The 21,443-nt window shown below is 40.2% G+C and overlaps 1 protein-coding gene across 4 annotated transcripts in view; it reads left to right on the top strand.

Annotated features, from left to right (window-relative positions):
- RIN3 (Ras and Rab interactor 3) overlaps positions 1–21,443 on the top strand; it is an 87,844-nt gene that overhangs the window by 30,017 nt on the left and 36,384 nt on the right. For 2 of the 4 annotated variants that reach the window (XM_088145225.1, XM_088145224.1), the window contains exons 2-4: positions 1,028–1,208; positions 10,124–10,238; positions 20,196–20,268. In XM_088145225.1, the coding sequence (XP_088001351.1) occupies positions 1,028–1,208; positions 10,124–10,238; positions 20,196–20,268 (369 nt within the window). Of the gene's footprint in view, positions 1–1,027; positions 1,209–10,123; positions 10,239–16,533; positions 16,961–20,195; positions 20,269–21,443 lie in introns of those variants that run through there. The other 2 variants (XM_088145227.1, XM_088145226.1) reach the window with 2 other exon arrangements.

Below are 21,443 nucleotides of genomic sequence, written 5' to 3'. Positions count from 1 at the left end.
GAGATCAGCCAGTGTCAAGTGCTGTCATCCACTCTGACTCTTGAAATACAGGACTATCCATCGTAAAGCAGAATGCTGCCCACCTTTGAGATCCTCCCTCATTATCTTTTGGCTCCAAATCTCTCCTTTCCTCCAACAAGCTCAGGCACCATGGTTTACTGGTACCACCACGTAGTTTTCTTGCAATAATAGTACAGGCGGGCAGGGGGAGTTTAAAATGTGACTCTCTGCAAATGCTGTTCCACCTACTCTTCGCATCTGTGAACAAATCTAACTTTAGACAGAAAACAATCTGAGTATTTATTTTTAAATTGCTAATGATCTTCTTGCAGAGTCTCTATGGGGACTCACTAACACTTTTATTTGCTTAAGTTCTGGCCTGCTGTAACCTGCCCTCTGTGATAATCGTCTCAAACTGCAATTTGATGTGAAGGTGGACGTGTGCAGAATACTGCTTTGTTTGCAGAATGGAATCTATTGTGACAAACTGATAGGTGTTTGAGTACACAAAACAGATATCAAGCAAACTTGTAATACAACAAGATTTGGGGCGTCCTGGTGAGAACATGCTCTATCCTTCTGATTCAGAAGTACCAGACAAGCTGTTCTTAGCAGTTTTAATTGACCTTGAGATTACATAGAAGATATGTACATTTTGCAAAGGTCCTAAGAACATCCACTGAGCTTCCCAGAATAATGTGTGGATACACTATACTGCCATTTTAACTTTTTAAAATTTCCCCTTCCACACTCACACAAACATTCTCGCTTGCATTTGAATGTGTGCCTTTCTTTAGACAGCGATGTAGATTTAAATTACACTAATCCTGCAGCCATCAGGTGCACCTGATTCAGTTATATGCTTGAGGAACATAAATTCAGTGTATCTGAAATTAATCCCAACTGAATCACTGCAAGCTCTATCATCTGGGTAATACACGCACTCACACAGAGAAATATATAACTTTTTGTTCAAGACAAGCTGCCATTAACAGCCTGATAAGGGTTTGTTTCTTTATTTTCCCAGGCCTGTTATAGAGATTGGAGAGGAGGAGGAAGAATCAAATCAGCCTATTGCTCTGAGGAACTGTTTTTGCCTGCAAAGGAACAGTTTCCTTGAGAAGCTCATCAAAACCTGCCCAGCTTGGCTTCAGTTTGGCATCAGTCTGGAGAAGGCTTCTGAAATACTCTGCAAGGAACCAGCAGGGGTATGCCTATGCTTCTTCAAATAACCCAGCTCTTCAATGAGCAGTTATTCTTTCTTAAAGCCTGAGTCTGATTCTGAATCAGATCTTTCAGCTCATCTGTATTTGACCTATAGCTTTGTTTTCCCATTATAGAGCTGTCACTTCCTCAGATGTTCATAGGACTGATTGTAAGACATGAGTGAAGGCATAAATAGTACAGATCAGCCTCTCTGAACCTGGCACTCATCAGAATTCCCAACCAACATGGCCCATCTCATCCAGAAGCACCAGGCTGGGCAATGGAGGATAGTCAGAGTAGAGTGACAGGCATCAGGAATGACAGGTTGTTGTTGTTGTTCACTAGAACCTCCAGGTGTGCTGTTTGGAGCCAGATGCAGCATATGATTTATTCATCTGATTTGTTTAAGAAATCACACGCTGCTTTTCCAAACAAACTTTTTCCCCAGGACAGTTTGCAAAACATTTTAGAAACTAGTATCTGCTTCTGAGTACACACTTAGCCCAAGAATTTCTTCTAACTATCAGAACAGAACTCACATTTCTTTGGCACACAAGGATTGAACTTTTTTCATTATAGCAATCAAATTTTGTCTGGGGGAGGAAGAACTTTTAATTATCGATGTTAATGAAGGATTGCAATTTGATGAATGAATGTGGATTGAATACAAAAGTTGAATGACCTGTACAAAACAAGTATGTTGAGGTGTTTTGGTCATGAATGATCATAAGTACAGTCAGGACCAGAAATACTGGAACAAGGATAACTGTTTTGGCATTTGGCCTCTGTACACCACCACATTGAAGTTGAAAGGAAACACACCCAGATGGGAGCGAAGTCAGGACTTTCAGCTATAATTCAAGGGGTTTGACAAGAGTGGGGAACTAACCATTCAGGAAGTACAGCCAGTGGCATACACACACACCCATCGTTGGTGGCTCATAAGTAATGGAACAAACCAACATCATTACAAACAGAAGGATCTCCTTTAATACCTGGATGAAAATCCTTTGCAGTCAGTGACTGCCTGAAGTCTGGAACCCATGGACATGACCAAATGCTGAGTTTCCTCCCTCGAGATGCTTTGCCAGGCCTTTACTGCACCTGCCTTCAGCTGCTGCTTGCTTCTGGGTCTTTCTGCCTTCAGTCTTGTCTTCAGTAAGTGAAAAGCATGCTCTGTTGGGTTGAGATCATATGACTGACTTGGGCACTGAAGAACATCCCACTTCTTTGCCTTGAGAAATTCTTGGGTAGCTTTTGCTGTATGTTTTGGGTCATTATCCATCTGCAATATGAAGTGGCTTCCTATCAGTTTGGCAGCATTTGGCTGAATCTGAGCAGAAAGTATAGCCCTATACACTTCAGAATTCATCCTGCTGCTTTTATCAGCAGCCAGGTCATCAATAAACATCAGTGACCCGGTTCCATTGGCAGCCATACATGCCCATGCCACAACACTGCCTCCACTATGTTTGACAGATGATGTGGTATGCTTTGGATCGTGAGCCGTTCCTTTCCTTCTCCATCCTTTTCTCTTCCCATCATTCTGGTGCAAGTTAATCTTGGTTTCATCAATCCAAAGAATCTTATTCCAGAACTGGGCAGGCTTTTTTAGGTGTTTACTGGCAAAGTCTAATCTGGCCTTTCTGTTCTTGAGCATTACCAGTGATTTGCACCTTGTTGTGAAGCCTCTGTATTTACATTCATAAAGTCGTCTCTTGACTGTAGATGTTGACAATGACATGCCTACCTCCTCAAGAGCATTCTTGACCTGGCTAGATGTTGTTAAAAGGTTCCTCTTCACCATGAGTAGAATTCTGTGGTCATCCACTTTAGTTGTCTTCCGTTGTCTTCCAGGCCTTTTGCTGTTGCTGAGCTTGCCAGTTAATTCCTTCTGTTTCAGGATGTTCCAAACTGTTGTACTGGCTACTCCCAAGGTTTTTGCTATCTCTCTGATGGGTTTATTTTGTTCTCTCAGCCTAATGATGTCCTCCTTCACTCGCATGGACACCTCTTTGGACCTCATGTTGGGAGTTCCAGTGAACAGCTACCAAATGCAAATGTAACACTCAGAACCACCTCCAGTCCTTTTATCTGCTTGATTGGTTTTGGGATACCCAGGAAACAGGCCACACCTGGCCATGCAGCTGCTTGTCAACCATTTGTTCCATTGCTTATGAGCCACCAATGATTTGGGGGGGGGGGTGTATGCCACTGGCTGTACTTCCTGAATGGTTAGTATCCCACTTTTGTCAAACTCCTTGAATTACAGCTGCAAGTCCTGACTTCGCTCACATCTGGGTGTGTTTCCTTTCAACTTCAGTGCGGTGGTGTACAGAGGCCAAATGCCAAAACAGTTATCCTTGTTCCAATATTTCTGGTCCTGACTGTATGAATGAGGACTGAGTCCTTCTTTTTCTTATCTCATGTTTTTAATTTCTCTTGCTTACTGCTTCTCACCTTTTTTCTTTGCTTTCTATAACATAGCTTACACAAAAGAATATAGTATGGAGCATATGCATGTATGGTAATCTGATGACATTTCACTAAGATCTATTAGGAGATTTTGTTCTATTCTGCTTCAGCACGCAGGGATGAAAAGAAATACATTTCTGATTTATTTCCACAGTACCTTTTAATAACTATTGTATTGACCGTAGAATGCTTCATAACTATTACATGATTGAAAGCACAAAGGCCGTTGGTTATTGGTATTCAGACATGTATTGCTTGTAAATGACTCAAATCTGCAATACAAAATTGCACTACACCTCCCATTTCCCCACCGCCACCACTTCCAAACTTCGCATCTTTTATTATTCCTTTGTAATACCCACTGCTATCTTTGAGTAAAGGAAACAAATACGCACCACAGCAGATTACTAACATGTATACTGTTATTTACCAGCCTTCCCAGCTCAGTGCCCTCTAGTTGTGCTAGAATTCAAGTCCCAGAATTTCCAGCTTTGCTATCTGGAGGCCAGCAGGTTGGGGAAAGCTAGTAGACATATTTATTTTTACACTAATCCTTTCCTCAGAGCACATTACATCTCTCAACCCTATTCCCTCCTATATCTCATCCTTTCTTTGTTCTAAACCCAACTCCATTTGCATTTCTTTTGCTGCTCATTCCCAATGGCTCTGTCCTTAGCAATCACTCCCTCTAGCACACTTCTGCTTCTTTTCTTGTGTCATTCTCACTTCCAAAAACTCCTCTACCCCTCTAGAGACATATTTGTACAAAAGACAGGCCTTGGTAGAGAATGTAAAAGGGCTAAAAGTAGAATAGATAATGATCACACTGGAGGCAGATTGGTATTTCAAGCATTGTATTACTCACAAATTTATTTGTTGAATTTAATTTTATTTCTGTTAACCTCAAATGAATTGGATCACAGGAAATAGGGAGGTAGCCTAGTTTGCAAATGTTGCCAAATTATTCATGGTGGTAAAATCCAAAGCAGATATTTTGCATAAAATTCCAGAAGGAACACTAGGTACATGGATTACACAATGGTAAAGATTTCATATACCTGTATTAAAGAACATATTTTGAACGGGCTTTCAGTGCCCAGGAAAGAAATGATGGGATCTTGGTAGATACCAGATTGAAACCGGTGACTTATTCTGCAATGGAGTAAAACAAAAGCTAAAGGCTTTTGTAGGCTAGGGATTGATGGGGAAAAGGATGCAAATCCATGGCATGGCTTTCTTTGCTACCTAATATATGGTTTCCAAATATTGGAGCCTTCTGTAGTTCCCAGAGCACCTAGGTCTTGAGTGATATGCCTTAATAATCCACTGCTGTGTTTTCTTCAGAATCATCTTGAAGGCAGTGGCATCCATAGAGAGGGTTGGTAGGAAATGGAGGGCAAATGATGAAAGCTGATGCCAGCTCTACTTCTGTATGTGCAACATGATGTCACTTCCATGTAAAAAGGGGCAGGGCTTGGGTGGCAATGGTGCAGTTGCCTTCATCCTTATGATGAAAGTGGTGGATCCTGCAGATGCCTCTGCCTGAAAATATGATGTGACTGAGGTTTCCCAGGGTGCTTTTTGAGGAAGCAAGATAGAAAGTCTTCTAAGGCTACCTCACGGCCTTGGCATTGGAGCGAGCAAGTGTATCAGCAGACATTTTGGTTTTCTCACTTGCTTTATCTGCTAGTGCTGTGCTGTGCTGTGCCTCAGAAATTAAATTCAGTGCAGGACTGAAGATATAGCATCCCTTGAAAACAGCATGTGAACAATAATGAAACACGTTTTAAGAACAGCACAATTAGGAAAGCACTGGTATGTTAACACGATGACGAAAATCTTTTTTAGCTGTGGATGAACCCATAATTATAATTATATGGAAGTTTCTCTTTTTCTTATTATTATAATGAGTGGATACAGTGGGAAAATTGCCCTCAGGGGCCCTTCAGTAGAATCAGGAATGTGTATGAAAATTTGCTTCCATGCAAATACCTCACCATGTGATAATTCTGCATTGCCACCTATTGAAAGCGTTTCTTTCATTTCCTTTTATCAAAGACATTATTTTTTTGCTATTACATATTCACTGCATCATTAGCACTGCTAACTTTGCATAGATTCACCCTTTCCACTTTTGTAATAACAGCAGCAGTCTATAATTGGTGCATTTTTAAAAGTCCTTGACATTCTATTTGGCTCAAGGCAAAAAGCCAGCTATAAGGACTTCACTTTGTATTTTAAGCACAAGCTAACATAATTTGTCGTACTGAGCTCTAATTAGATACCCACAGAAAGAGAACAAGTCAAAGTAGGTATTATCTATTACTTAAACTAACCCTACCAAAATAATAGAGGGCCAGGGGGTCATTTAGAGGGAAAGTGGGGGCAGAGAAAGAGGCATTTAGCCCCTTGTTAGGGCAATAAAATTTTCAAGAATAAAAGCTGGGACATATTAATTTTTATAAAAATGCATATATTTATTAATGTTAATTCATAACTCAACTTCCCAGGAGTCCTGGGCAAAATTTGCAATAAAAAAATAAACTTGAAATTTAATGTGTGGAAAAAGTTCTTTATAACAAAGCAGCCTTCTGTACTTCTAGACCTTTCCTATTTGCACATTTTGGACAAAATCATTTCCAGGTCAAGGCAAGTTAGCCAATGAGTGAGAAGCAATAGATCCTTCTAGCTGTCATTCAGGAAAAGAAGAAAGGAATAGATCTTCTTTTCCATCTCACATTCTGTTAGGAGGTTCCCCCAAACTGGATTAATGAAAAACCCAGGTGCTATGAAAAGAATTTGGTAACCTGATGCCGTTTCTATGGCTATTGCTGCCAGCTTCGAACAGGTACTCTAGTTCAGGCTACTATATCTGGACTGCAAAACTCCAGATGGTCACTAGATGGCAGCATATATTCACATGGCTACATATGCAGCAGACCTGGAAGTTGCAGGCCTGCACTGTGGCTTATACGTGCCTGCTGCTGCTGCTGCTGCTGCTCTCAGCTGGACAGGATGAACTTTTTTATTTGTAAGCTGCCTCAAGTCACTTATACAGTGAGATGGGCAGTGTATAAATCTGATTAATAAAATAAATAAATAAACTCCTGGACCCAGTGACATTTTCCTGGTTTGGGGGAATGTACCCAGCACCTGGGCAGTTTCTCAAAAATGCAGAACTGTCACAGCAAAACTTAGATCATTCATTCATTCATTCATTCATTCATTCATTCATTCATTCATTCATTCTACTAAGCTTGCATGCCACTCCAAACATAGACTAACTCAGAGCACTTTACAATTCAACTATATGTAAACTGGATTAAAACAATTAAAAATATTAATCATTGGCTTTAACACAGATAGTGATAACTTACCTGGAACCGTAACCACCAGTATAATCAATACTTCCACACAATTGATCTCCCCCTCAAAGGCTTGCTGAAATAGGCAAGTTTTAATCGCTTTCCTAAATCCCAGCAGAGCTGGGGCAAGTCAAATTTTCAATGGGGAGTTGTTATCCTTGGGAGGGGGTCGGTGATTGATAAGTCCTCCCCCTGGGACCCCGGGAGATGACATTAATTAAGAGAGGGGACCTAGAGGAAAACAGTGCTAGAGGGATTGTTTCTGATCCATTTGGGCAGGCAGAAACCATTGGGAGCAGGCATTATTGTAAGTCCTGGACATTTGTTCTTCCTATCTTTCCCGCAACTAACATTTTCTCCTACAAATGCTTTTCACAAACATTTCCCCCTCAGCTAGGCTCACCTACCATTTTAGAATCCAGAATGGATTGCAGATTGTTGTGAGGCTGAATGCATTTGCAATTAAATTAAATTTAAATTAAATTAAAAACAGACAGCAGAAAAGCTGGGAATCCACCCTGATCTTACTGAACAAGTGCTGTACAATGTGCTGTGCAATGACCAATGTCCCCTAGTGGTTAAGGTATACAAACATATATACATAAGCTCACCAGCAGTGTATGGCTGTGTATCTGACAATCAAGCCATCAGTCAAATGGATGCCCATTATACTGTTTTCCTTCAAGGGAAACAAAGCAAAGTGCTGTGCCCGGACTACTCCCTTTTGCATAACTTTGTTTGCTTCATGTGTTGTCTTTTGTTCTTCAACCTTCTCACCTTTTTCTTTTTCAGGACTTCATTAACTTTATCCAACCACAATTCCCTTGGTTTTCCTGTTCTTCTCAGCCTGTTCACTCCTCCCTCGTTTTGCAATTCAATCCTTATTCACTCTCTCTATAAGTGAAAATCACCTCAACATCCTTCTTTCATGCTGGTCTCTCACATTTGTATTCAATCCACGTTCATTCAGAATCCATCCATTTGGAATCCATTCACCCAATCTCATATTGTATTATCACACATTGACACAGCTTGTTCCTCCTGAGTCCTTTCATTCAACTGTTTCTTCTGACAGATCCAGCTCCTACTTCCATGTTTCAGAGTGGACAAAATCACGCATTTATATAGATCTATTTTTGCTTTTTCAATAAATTTTCATTCCTTGCAACAAAAATATATACTATGCCTTCCATAAGTATTTGCACATCTTGAAATTTCTGTATCTAATTTCTCATCTTTAGTAAACATTCTTCCAAGGTGCATAAATTCATCTACTTGTTCTAATTATTCATCATTTCTGTATAACATGCCATCATTCTCTCCATTTAACCTGTCAAATATAGCTACCTTGACCTTTATTCATTTTCAGATCCATATTTCTTGTTGCATCATACAATCTTCTCAGCATTAGCAGTAAATCATCTGGATTCTCACCAGCAACATGACGTCATCTGCAAACAAAAGTACATGTATATTCACATCTCCAGCCAGGGTACCACTTACATCACCTCACACATTCCTTAACAACAACCATAAGGAAACCACATATCCTTATTCTGCTCCCTTCTCAATGCTGAATCTTTTGCTAAGCATTCCATTTATTCTCATGCATATTTTATTTCAAGGGTTTAACTCCTAGGCTTTTTGAGTCAATGGACTTTTGGTCATTCTTTTCCTATCCTTGAGAGCCAGAGACATCTGCTTTATATTTACATAATGGTTCTGTCTGGCCTGAGAATCATTGATTCCTGCCTTCCTGGCTTTAACCCTTACAATATCTATTTTAGTTTCTTTCACTTCATTTATTAATTCACATTATTTACCATTTACTCCTCTTACATACTAAGTTGCAATCTTGTATATGTTATGATCATTACCAGATGGGCCCATGTATGTTGACCTCTGCCTGACATCATGACTTTCTTCAACTAAGGCTTCCACATAAATATTTTTGATAAGAAAGAGAAGGAATAGACTAGACTGCTAGTTATAGCAGTGCCACATGTGGCATTCTGTGCTGCAGGTGATGACAGTACTGGTGAGTTTGGGCACATTTGGCCAGAGTTCCACAAGCACAACCAAAACTGAAGTCTATCCCAAGCCTGCTTATCAGATCTGGCAGAGAAGCCATGCTGCGGGTCCTGTCTGTTAGGGAACTACACTTGGCAGGTCCCAGGAGGGAGACCTTCTCTGCCATGGTGCCCGCCTTATGGAATCTTCTCTCCCCAAGAAGTGAGGTTAGCTCCATCCTTGTTAAAGTTCCAGAAGTCCCTCAAGACCTGGCTGTGTCATCAGGCCTGGGGGTCCTGGGGACTGGTGAGATTTTGAGGTGGCTCCCTTACTATGGTTGACATTCATCCTCTCTTTTGCCTTCTGCTTTTTATATTTTTCATTATGATTGTTTTTATATATTTATTGTTTTTTAATTTAGTGCTGTACGCCACCCAGAGTCACTGCTTGTGAGATGGGTGGCCATATAAATTTGATAAATAAATAAATGTTATGCTATGGTATGGTATGCAAACTAGGATTTTTAGTCATAAGCCAAGACATCAACTAGGAGTGTTTCTTTGTTTAAATTTATAAGGCCACTCAACTCTATAGTGACTCTGAGTAGTGATAGTATATTGACACATTCAGGATACAACAATATCAAGCATACAGAAGTTTACTTCCATCTCCTTACAATTCATCCCTGCACATTTTTTTAATTCAGTTTATTTTGTTCAAGATGATAAAAACCTATAATAATTATACAATTTTCTAGTAGAAGCACATCAGCTTTTCCCTTTCAACCTTCTTCAAGAAGGAGGAAAGCAAGCAATTCATGGGGGTGCAAGTTACTGCTTTAAATGTTAAAACCAGCGCACCAAACTTGATTTAAAAACAACCCAAGGAGCTCTTTCAGTATTAGACTGATCATAAGAAGAATACGGTTTTGTGAAGCTGTAATATTGGTAAGGATGTAAATACATTATCATTATTTTTATAGTTCAAATATGATGATTTTTTTAATGACAGACTAAATATTTTTTTCATTCTCCTATAATCTCATGTACCCTTTTCCCTCTGTTTAGATATTTATGGTTCGGAAAGATGAGACCCTGAAAAATCTATTTCTGTTAGTTCATTTTCCAGCCCAGGAAGAGGGTTGTGATATTCTAGAATACAAGATAAAAGAAGAAAAGTCATGTAAGTTTATCTACCTTCTTGAAACATATTCCACATATTTGTCCACAATTCCACCTGGATGACTGAGAATCTTCATAAACATATTTATCCACAGTATATCTACACAGTGATCTGTATCAATGCATACATTTGGATCTGCTTGCATCTACATTTGCTATGAACTTCAGATTCTGGGGCTTTTTCCTGAATATTTTTCTGTCTCTGAAAAGTAGGACTGAGGCGGATCCCTTTGAGAGAGAAAGAGATTGCTCCTTGGTGATTTTTAGCAAGATGATTTTAAAATGGAATTAGACAAATTCAAAGAAAATAAGACAACCAGAAGTTATTAGCCATGATAGCTAAATGGATATTGTAGGTTCACAGGTAGTATATTGCTTAACCTCAGATGCTGGAGACCTACACTAAAGAAAAGGTCTTGCTTTCATGCTGGGTTTATGGACCACTTAGCAATATTTGGTTGACCAGTATTGAAAACCAGGTGCTAGTCTAAAAAAATAGATAAAAGGGCATCTGGTAGTAATAGCAGGAGCTGTTGCCAGATTGTAGTAGGCTGCCTACTTTGGTGCATCAGAAAAATTCCATCCAGTCCACTGTCTGTTTCCAGTGGGTGGACAAATCAAATCTTTATTAGTCAAAGACCACCAGAAGGAGGGTGGGTTACAGTCAATTAAAAAGCATAGAAAATATATCAGAGTCTAAATAATAAAAAGCTAAAAGATATAAAATAGAAAGTACAGTATATATCTAAAAGGAGTCTAAAAGGAGGGGTAGGAGCATTAGATGGGTGTAGGGAAGCATAATGGTTAGTATACGGCAGACTATATCAAATTACAGAACACGCTAGTATGATGAACTAGATGCTCATTAAGACTAGTTTATGGCACAGGTCATCTGATGAATTTTAATCGCTGCTGCACAGAACCTGGCAACATTATATGGTGTAGCAGAGTTGGTATCTGAGGGCAGCAGAAAGGTGTAGAATTTTCATATGCACCCTGGGTATTTATGCAATAATGGTGAGATGAGTCTTGTACAAATGTCTCTGTAATGCACATGCTCTGTTGTTTCTGTGTGCCCAGAGTCACAGGGGCATTGTCTCTGTGGGTAAGGAAGCCTCCTGTATCTGCCTTCAAGGACAGCTGAGGGAAGGGAAGGACATCATGCCAGAGTAAAGGCCCTCTGGTGTTTAGGTACTTTGAGTGCCACTGGGTAGATGTTTATCCATCAGCAAAAGAAATTTTGATCAACAAAAATGGAGCTACAGAGTTATTATGATTTAAATAGAAATACAGTACATTTCACCATATGGGAGATATTGTGATCAGATGACCTGTGTTCCTTTTGTCATAGCGTAGAAGATGGTGGCTAGGTAACCAGTTGTACCTACTCAATTTGTGGTTCAGGCATTAACTCTTGAGAAGTAATTTCAAGAATGTGGCTCTCTTTTCTTTCATTTTTTAATCTTTAACCAACTAAGGCTGGACAGCCCTTAAAATAGAATGTAGTAAAGTTGGACATATGGCCACTTTAGCTTGGAGCAGCAGCAGTAAACCAGGATACTATTTGCATTCTCAAGAAACATATGAATATGGTGGTCTTCCTAGGCATTTTGCACTTAATATTATGAGGTATACTACCTCTGTTCATGAAGATTCCAGTTTTTCTATTACGTATATTAGAAAATCTATGTAATTTTACCTGTTCCTTTTGCAACACTATCTAAACTAGTGAATGGCTGTTGGCATCTCTTGGTAGGGAATTCCACAAAAGTCCTGAAGAAGACTGTTGTTCAAAATAGAAAAGTTCATGAAAAAGGCAGAACTTGAACCAGGAATACTGTATTACACACTACACTACATCAGATTCACCTGCTTTCTTATAAAGGGAGACAATATTTTCCTTCCTTGATTTTTGAAACGAGATGTGTGTGTCCCTCCTTAATCGTCACATCTCTCTGACAATTTTCCGTGTCACCTTTTATTAGAGATGCCACTGTGGCTGCTGTTCCCAATTCCTGGTAATAAGGTTATTCACTGAATTCAAATGTTAATGGCTACTCCAGAGTACTAAAACATTCAGAATACTGTTCTTTGTGGCTTGGCCCACAATGGCCTCATGCAGATTAATCTTTTTGTCCTAGATATTCTCAGAAGCCACATCCTCAAGGGTAATGAGTTGTGCCAAAGAGGCCAAACATATTAAATGAGTGTGTGGGTGTATGTATGGAGGTGTATCTACACTTGCTTCCATAGCATTTAGCAATTTGAACTTCACAATCTTCTGTTCCTGAAAAAAAAACATGAAATAAAGTGAGGATTACATTTTACTCTGATGCACCTCAGCACACTTAATCTCATTTTCTGATAAGCAGCATTGCAAACCATTATGTTTGCCAAGCTGCTACTTTTGGAAAGATCTAAAAAAAAGTGGATACATTTCTCAGAATAGCTTGCACTGACACGGATCTCTGCCTAGAACCATGGAAATACTTGGGGAATATTCATGGGCCCTATGGCATATCATGATTCAGAGAGTGTTAAATTAGCTTGAACAATCACAGAGTTACTACATTATTGTTGCATCTCAGCATTATTCATATGGAAACTAATGAGGGAATGGAAGGGGAAAAACAAGACAGAGGCTTAGAAAAGGCAGCTTTATTCTTTCAACTGAACAGACCGTTTTGCTTCAGCTTATTTCTATATTGATCTGGAAATGCATTCAGTATTCCTTGCAAAGCATCATTAACCCCCCAACCAGAGCATACTTTAAAATAATTCATGAAATGTTGTCTAAACTAATTGCAACATGGGACCATAGCAGAACTGATCCTTGAGGTTACATTTGTATCCTATTGTTGAATATTTCTGTTAGGATCAGCCATTATGCAGCCTGCATATGAGATCATTCTGGGAGGCTGGAACTGAATGGTAGTGATCTCAGCCAGGATGACTGAACATCTCCTTTTGCTGCAGCTGGAGAAATGGGTGTAGCCAAATGCAGCTCTGAGTCCAAAGGAATCAAATATTTGTGGGTTCCAACCAGATCTCATCACTAGCTCAACTCTTCTTATATAGCCAAGTGGAATGAAGACAGATGGAGTGAAATACTGTACAGGTGGTCCCCAAGCAAGCTAACTGGTGGCTATGTTCCAGGTAGTCTCCCATCAAATATTGGGCACATGCCAATTTTTGAGAACTCTATCTAATGAGCATCACGTTAACAGATCCTAGGTGTCTCTTGGGGACTTGCACTTTTCCCCCTAGTTTGTCACTGATCCTTTTGCCCTCCCTTGGTTATTCCTATAATGTACTTCCTGCAAGTTGAAGGCCCTTGAAGTATAGATTCTCAGTTGCAATTCTGAGTATTACATAAAGAGGAAAAGCAATGATGTGTGACTCCTTATGGAAGCATCCCGGTTATTTTCCAAGATGTAACACTATCAAAGTGACTTCAGAATATTCTCTGAAGGCCTGTGAGTGAAGAACACCAATCATCAGATGCAGCTCAGAATGAATGACAGATTCTTAGAAAGAGGACAGATTGGAGCAGAAGAACTAGCAGGATCAGGATACTGGGAGTGGGTTGGAAGGCAGGTCCAGACAATAAATAAGATCACATATACATAAGATTCTGATCTAGTGGAGCCAAGCCATGCACTCTGGGTGGTAAAAGACGTCTGAAGTTAAGGCACATTCCTGCCCAAATAACAGAGGTAACTCTTGAAGTTTATTCATCTATGTTCAAATCTGCAATCTCCTGTATCTATGGCCTCCCATAGGCCTGCTGAATTGGGCTGCTGGCATCCCTGCCACAAAAAGTCCTGGGGCATTCCCTTTGAAGAACAGCTTATATGGCTTAAGTCCTTCCTGGTGATAAAGCTCAGCCAGTTTTATCTCACACCTAAAGCTTGATTTTTTAAATTTTGCTTTCTTCTGGGGATCTTTCATCCTTTGCAATCGCTGTTGGGAAAAAATAGAACAGGTCTCAACTGTGGGAATGGTGACAATATGAAATGCAGGGCACTGCCATATACAAAGCTGTGCATGCCCCACCAATTGGACCCTCCTCCCATCCTATTTATCCTTGCCAGAAAAAAGCACAGAAGCTCACGATCTGGAAGGGTAACAGGCACACCTCTGGGAGCAAGTTGATTCATAGTAATGGAACCACAATAGGGAAGGATGTATGGACTATGCCTATGGGTCCATATACCCTTGTGTTCACATGGGGATGGGACCCTGAGCATCCCTCTCTGCTTGCTCACAGGGCCTGGGCAGATTCCCCCTGGAAAAGATGATCCCTAAGGTAACCCGAAGCCAAACCATGTAGGCCTTTAAAGGTCAAGAGCAGCACTTTGAATTGGACTCAGAAGCTTATTAGCAACCAAGGCAATAACTAGAGAATAGGTGTAATACTTATATAACAACTGTCACCTGCTAATAAACTGCCCACTGCATGGCATTTGTACCAACTGAATGGTACAATGGTAGCTTCTGAATAATTTTCAACAGCCAACACAACTTAGTCCAAGTCATCCAAAACTGAGACACCAGCCTCAGCTGAGCAAAGACCCCCCTGGCCACAGCTTGTAGCTCTTCTAGGGGGAGAATGAATCTGTCCAGAACTAATACTGAAACAGTCATGGAACTAGAATGGTTCTGGACAGACAATCACTCCCTCTTGCTGGGATTGAGACTTAGGTTATTTCTACCCATCCAGATTCTCACAGCTTCAAGGACTTCCCCAGCATCTCTGATCTGGTCTGGGATGGCAATGTAGAGTTGAGTATCATTAATGTACTGATATTATCTCATACACACACACTTGTTGTAAAACAGATATCCCCTCCCAGGGTCTTCATGTAGATGTTAAAGAGCAATGAGAAGACAGTGGAGCCCTCTGGTATCCCATGTTTATTCCAGCAGGCAATTAGGTGCTGTCCTTCAGATCTCTAGGAAAACCTCCAAGTGCTTCCAGGAAGCCATCGGGATACATTTGTCATCTACCGCTCCTGCAGTGGTGGGACAACAGTTCTAGGATAACAGTAATGTGCAGCTTGACCAGAAAGTGATCAGTTTGACCATGGCAAAAGATTAATTGTAATGTCCCCCATTTTCAGTTCCACACACCATTTGCTCTGAATTAAACTGCTAGTTCTAATATATAACCACCAACATGAGTAGAGTTGACATAATCTGGAATAATGTATGGTTGGCATGGAAACCATGAATTCCTAAGCAGCACTGGATCTCATCCCTAGACTCCACCTCTAGTCCAGTAATGAGGTCCTACTGCAAGATTTCTCTCAAAAAGTATCACAGTTGGTATGATTGCAGCCATATTTAACTACTAGGTATATAAGAACTTCACCTGAGCCTTTTCTCCAGATGTCCCTACCTAATGAGGAAAGGCTGGGGTCTGTCAGAGATAGGGCTTTGTTGGAGGCAGTGCAATCTCCCCCAAAAGGCTGATTTAGTGCTAACATTATGAACTTTTGGGCAGCAAGTGAAGTCTTTGTTGTTATTTCTCAGGTATTTTAGGAACCATTTTGTTGTTAGAACTTAACTGTTTTCATGATTCTTTACTATAATTTCATGGGGTTTTTTTTTAGTGATTACTATAGCTCTGTTGTACTGTTCTCTAAGAAGGTTTTAATTCTGTTCTCTGGTTCTTAAAAATATTTTAATGTTGCTTTTATATTTACTTTTTTATAACATGTTGTAACTGTTATAACTGGATAGTACAAATACTGGCCCGCAGTATATGAGATTTCCTCGTAATCTGTTCCCAGAATGAGTGCAGATTACCTTTTCTGGGGTCAGCAGCCTGGGGACAACTGAGTTTACCTTCTGGTTGTTCAATCACTCCTCCCTCCAGAGTTTGGTATAGTCAAAAGGCAGATTTTTTTCCCAGCAACAGCAGAGAATCAAACAGCCTATAAAAATAGCATGAGAACAACTGCAGGTTTTCAAACTTGATCCCTTATAACGCCAGGACAATGTCTCACAGAGAAACAGAGTGGAGCCTTCAAGATGTTGCTTTCCAATCATGGTCACTGGTTTTATTTTTAGCTCCAGTAATGTGCCAGAGATAGCTCTGATAGTTCTCCATATTTAGTAACTGTGACTGCAGCACATTGGAGCAAGCTCAGGGTCGTGCCTCTGGTGTCTTTCCACATTTGGGGTAAGTTGCCCACCGACTAGCCAGTTCTAGGTAACTAGAAAATAAATGCTCTCTTATTTATATTTTCTGAGGGAGGCAAGGATGTCTCTGGCGGTCGAATAGATTTCTTACAGTTTAAGTCATTTTTTGAAAGAGGAGCATTGCTTTAGCAGAGCTTGTTGCTTTAGCAGTTTTCAGAAAGTATGATAAGTAGATTAAATGTGAAAGGCAAAATGGTTTGATTGAGCTGAACTATGATTCAGTTTAGATTGGTGTACTTTTACACATAAAAGTATTAAAGTTAGGCTAGTATGGAAAGAGCAGACTACATAATTAGACAACCAAGAATGAAGTACAGTTCCTGAGAAACATTCCTGAGAATATTTGTAGCAACTTGGATTCATATCGTGTTATTGGAGCCAAAATCCTATGTCAGGAAATGAACACTGATTTGGAGTCTTTGGACAAATCCCTCCTCCACCATGAAGATCATTATGTGATTTGGGCTAACCACCTATTTCTATTCTACATCACAGGACCAGCCCCTAAGCAGCACAGTGAGCAGATGTACCTCTAGTAGCACTATGTTTTGTGTTATATCAGGGGGAGGGAGGATTAAAATATTAAATCTGAGTGGTACAGTGAGATTTTTAAAAGTGCTGGAGTTCATAAAAGTAGGAGGAATACCTTTTAGGACTAGCCCCTGACAGAAAAGTGTTTTTGGCCAGGACTAATTACGGGGATCCAGGCAAAGGATAGCCTGGGTCTTCTGTATTGGATGAACTTTTGAGCAGATGGGTCTGGTCAACACCAACCCTTGAGTTTAACCATTGAGATTGCTACCAGGGTTGTGGATCTATCTGTGTTTGTTTCACCTTCTTAAGGACAGTGAGGGTACAATGGAGATCACAGAACAGCAGGGAGTGGGGAGGAGGAGAGGAAACAGCCCTGGGTCAGGAGTCTCCAGCTATTAATGCAGAATGCAGATTTCCCATTGACAGGGTGACCAGTCTTCCTGGGTTAAGGTCATTTCCATGTTGTGGTCAGAGTTAATTTCTGATTTAAGGCATAACAGGGTTGATGTTAGATCCACCCCAGCGATTTGAGGCACAGCTTGAGACAGCCAGCATGCATAAAAATTTCCATTATAAAGCTGAATCTCCTTCCTGTGATGCTGAACTTCTTGAAAAAGTCTGATTCTAGCAAAGTGACACCATTTCCTCTTTTCTCTTCTGTATTTTTTTGGAACAAGGCACTTTATTTGTCTTGCACGTAGGATGTGTAGGTGTTTACAAGAACAGGATGGAATTTAAGGGCCAGCCACAATCAAAAGCCAACCAGTATGGGAGCGTGTTAAACATGATGAAAGTGTAGCTCCTCTCCCAAATCTGCAGTCTATAATGTTCTTAAGCTGGTGGGGGAAGAAGCATGAAGATGGACTGGAAGAGGTCATGTACACATTTGTTTAAGATTACTTTGCATTAGGTACAAGCATATTTTAGATGTTACTGGGGGGCTAGTCTTTGAGACTTTTGATGTAGGAGATTACTATCCTTGGGCTAACACTGTACTAACCAAAAGTCCATTCATTTAGGATAGGGCTCTCAAATTCTTGATTGAGATCCCGCTGGAGGTCATGAGCAATTTATTGGGGGGAGGACTGTGTATAAAAAAATCTGATCAGGCTTGTCAAAACTCACTCTGTCCAGCCTTAACCCCAGTGAAATCAATAGTTTTATTAATGGCGAAGTTAATTTATTATTTTAGGAGGTCACAGAACTGCAAAGTTGAGGACTCTTGACTTTAGGGCCTTTCCATCATGCTAAGTTGAAGCACTATCCATCCATCCCTGAGCTGGCAGAAAACAACACTAGCCTGAAATTTGCTGCCCCCATTGCCTGTGCCTGCATTGCCTCTGATCTTAATGGTGCAGTCCTGATTACCTGTATAGTGTAATGTGATAAGCAAGTGATTGGTTGATTCCTCCAGCTTTGCTGCCCTCCCTCTTCCTCACGTCACTGCCCAGCAGCAAAAACATCCAACAATTATGATGCTCCAGCAGGAATTTGGTGGGTCCAGCCAAATGCTGTCTTCTCTGAGCTCCTCCTGCGCCTCTCCTCCTACGCACCATTCTGTTGTAACCTGACTCAGATATAAAATGCATATTTAAAAAAATATAACAAAACAAATAATTTTCATGATTTATCTGTTTATTTTGCTTATAGCTTGTCCAACTCAAAAGTCTCTTGGGGGGGTTGTGATATGTTAGAATGATAAAAGCAATGTCTTGATGGCACATAATCAATCAATCAAGAGAAATAAATCATATATATACACACACACACATACACACAATAAGAAAGTAACCCTCACCCAAGATGGACAGCAATAAAACATAGACAGGGTCGAAGGACTGATGAAATAAAACTGTATTTGAAAATAGTCTGCAAACCATGAGAAAGGAGTTATATGTCCTTCCTGTGATAGAGAGTTCCATGGTATGGGGGCCACCAGAAAGAAGATCTGTCATTTCATACATAAAATAGGGCAGATCTTTTATTGCATGGTTGTGGCCACCATCTTGAATATTTTGACACCCCCCTCCCCCTGCAGACACAGCCCTGAATTAAAAGTAAACTAAATCAAGTTTAACAAGGAAAATAAACTTCCTCCCTCCCTCCCTCCCTTCTCCCTGCTGACACTCCTGTTATAACTGTACCTGACCTTGACTAATCCTAGAAAAGCTTAGCTGTGTCAGCCCTCCTTGGAAAGGCTATAAGGGGAAGACTGTAAGGGGAAAAGGTGACTCAGAGCATGTGTGGGCATGCCCAGAGTACCTGTTAGCGATTCCTTAAATAATTGCATTGTCTCTGGGCTTGTACATGATTTCAAGAAAAAGCAAGTTCATTTAAGGAGATAATGATGAGTGCTATATGCATGCCCGCAAATACCTGAATCACATTTCCCCTCTCAAACTGGGGTCACTGCACAACCTGAATGGTTAATGCTTAGACAGGAAACCTCCAGAAAACCTGGGGCTTAGACTAGACTGGGCAATTATAAAACAAAAATAGGCAGTGGCAAACCATTTCCATACTGTTGCCAAAAAACCAACATAGACTGTCCCTATAGTAACCACACATAGTAAGTCTTCACTCAAGGGATACTTTGCTTTATCTTTAAATGTCCTCCTCATTTAGGTGTCTTCTAATTTTCAGACTGTCATTTCCAGTCATTCCATAATTATATTATCTCTTCACTCTGGAAAATTTCCTAGTTTTTCTTTTCAGCTGGGCATAATGGAAGGTACAGTAGTTGTTTTCCAGACCAAGCAAGTTTTTGCTTTCTACCAACTATGGGACTATTTTGCTACAGCTATTCTTTTTCTTTTATTGCAGAATGCTTTGTTCTGTTTAATCATGTCTAAGGCTGCTGAGGCATTGCAACTCCATTTCTGTGTGAAGTGAGAGTTGAGCAATGGGGTAAAATCCTTGCTTTGAGATAGAGGTTTTAAACAAATTGATAGGGAAGGGAATAGAACAGAGTGGGCTATTTTGATTCTAGCTCATAAATTGTCATTTCAACTTCACAGCAAAGTATTTGTGGCAAATGACAAATTGTTGTCTGTCACTTTAAATTTTATTTTCTAAACAACACCAATGAAATGAGCCACATCACCTAATTTTTGCCATTTCTCCTGCTGAAGTGGCCATTTCAGAATGAGTCCATCATGCATCTATCTCACTGATTTTCCGAGAGCAGTCCCTGAATACTTTTCTTATTTCTTATCAGTATTGTACCTGGAAGGATCTCTTCTTGTGTTTGAAGACATCTTCAAACTGGTGGCATTCTACTGTGTCAGTAGGTAAGTTGGATGAATGTTTTCCAGTCATGATGCCATGTGGCCTTGCAAATATGCTTGTGAAAATGACTAGCCTGCAAAAAATAGTCTTCAAGAGGCTGGCTGAGGAAGAATGGAGAGCATTCTCCCTCAACCCATAGCAGTGCTGACCAAGAGAGGGAAGAGTGATGGAGAAGCCCGCCTATCCACTTGCTTGTCTGCATGGAATTCCTTGTTCTCTGGGGCTTCCGACATGTTGCCTAAGTAAAAGGAATTCCATTCCCCCATATTAGAAGAATGTAAAGATAACTAAGTCTGTAAGATTGTAGCAGGCATAATTTGTACAGGAAAACAGAATAAGAAAGTGCAGAGATTGTAGAATGCTATTTCAGGCTATGGGCGGGATGGGGGGAGGGAATTATATTTAGTAATGCTTTCTTGGTTAACTTAAAAAGAAACCTAACCAAGCAAATCAGACAAGTTTGGGATGACATCTTTCTATTTATAGGATGTATTTTATTTGAAGGAGCACTCAGAATGGGCACCCACTATCTGCAATCAGTAGTGTGAATCCAATCTATTATATTCTAACCACTCAGAGCAATTCTGTATGTAGAACTGATCTTTCCTTTATCTGTATCCCCTTGTACCCTCTTCGTTTCTCCCCATCACCTGCATTGCATTATAATGACATACATCTTGAATCCAGGAAGTGTAAATAATGCTACAAAGAACCAGAGGGGGACAATAAATAGCCTTTGGCCTCTTGGCACTACCCAAGCTTACCTCACACTTTGAGACAATCTTGGTTATGAAAATATTATGTCTTGATTCTTTCACTCAGCATTATTAGGGAGACATGAGAAAGAGATATTTTGTGGCCCCAGAGCCAGCCCTATTATTGTGTGAGCAAAAGAGGTGAGATGGTCACCTCAAGCAAAGACTCCGAAAGGTAGCAGCAAAGTGGTAGGAGAAAAGAGCTGCCTCCTTCAGATGTCCTGGCAGTGTTCTGGTAACTCAGATGTTGCTGAAGAAATGAACATGAACAAGTTCCTCATAATAGATCATTTGAACAGAACTCTTTTGATTTGTTCATGGAAGGTATTCTAGTATGACTGTTAGAGACTTTGGTCCTAAATATCAAAGTGTCCCTAATCTCCTGAAAGGACACTGTCCATTTTCACATAGCAGGAAAGATC

Source organism: Python bivittatus, unplaced genomic scaffold (genome assembly GCF_059951505.1).
Source record: "Python bivittatus isolate LINGU-HERP-01145 unplaced genomic scaffold, Pbiv_v1 ctg000480_np1212, whole genome shotgun sequence".
Classification (NCBI taxonomy): domain Eukaryota; kingdom Metazoa; phylum Chordata; class Lepidosauria; order Squamata; family Pythonidae; genus Python; species Python bivittatus.
This window is presented reverse-complemented; position numbering and strand designations above follow the sequence as displayed.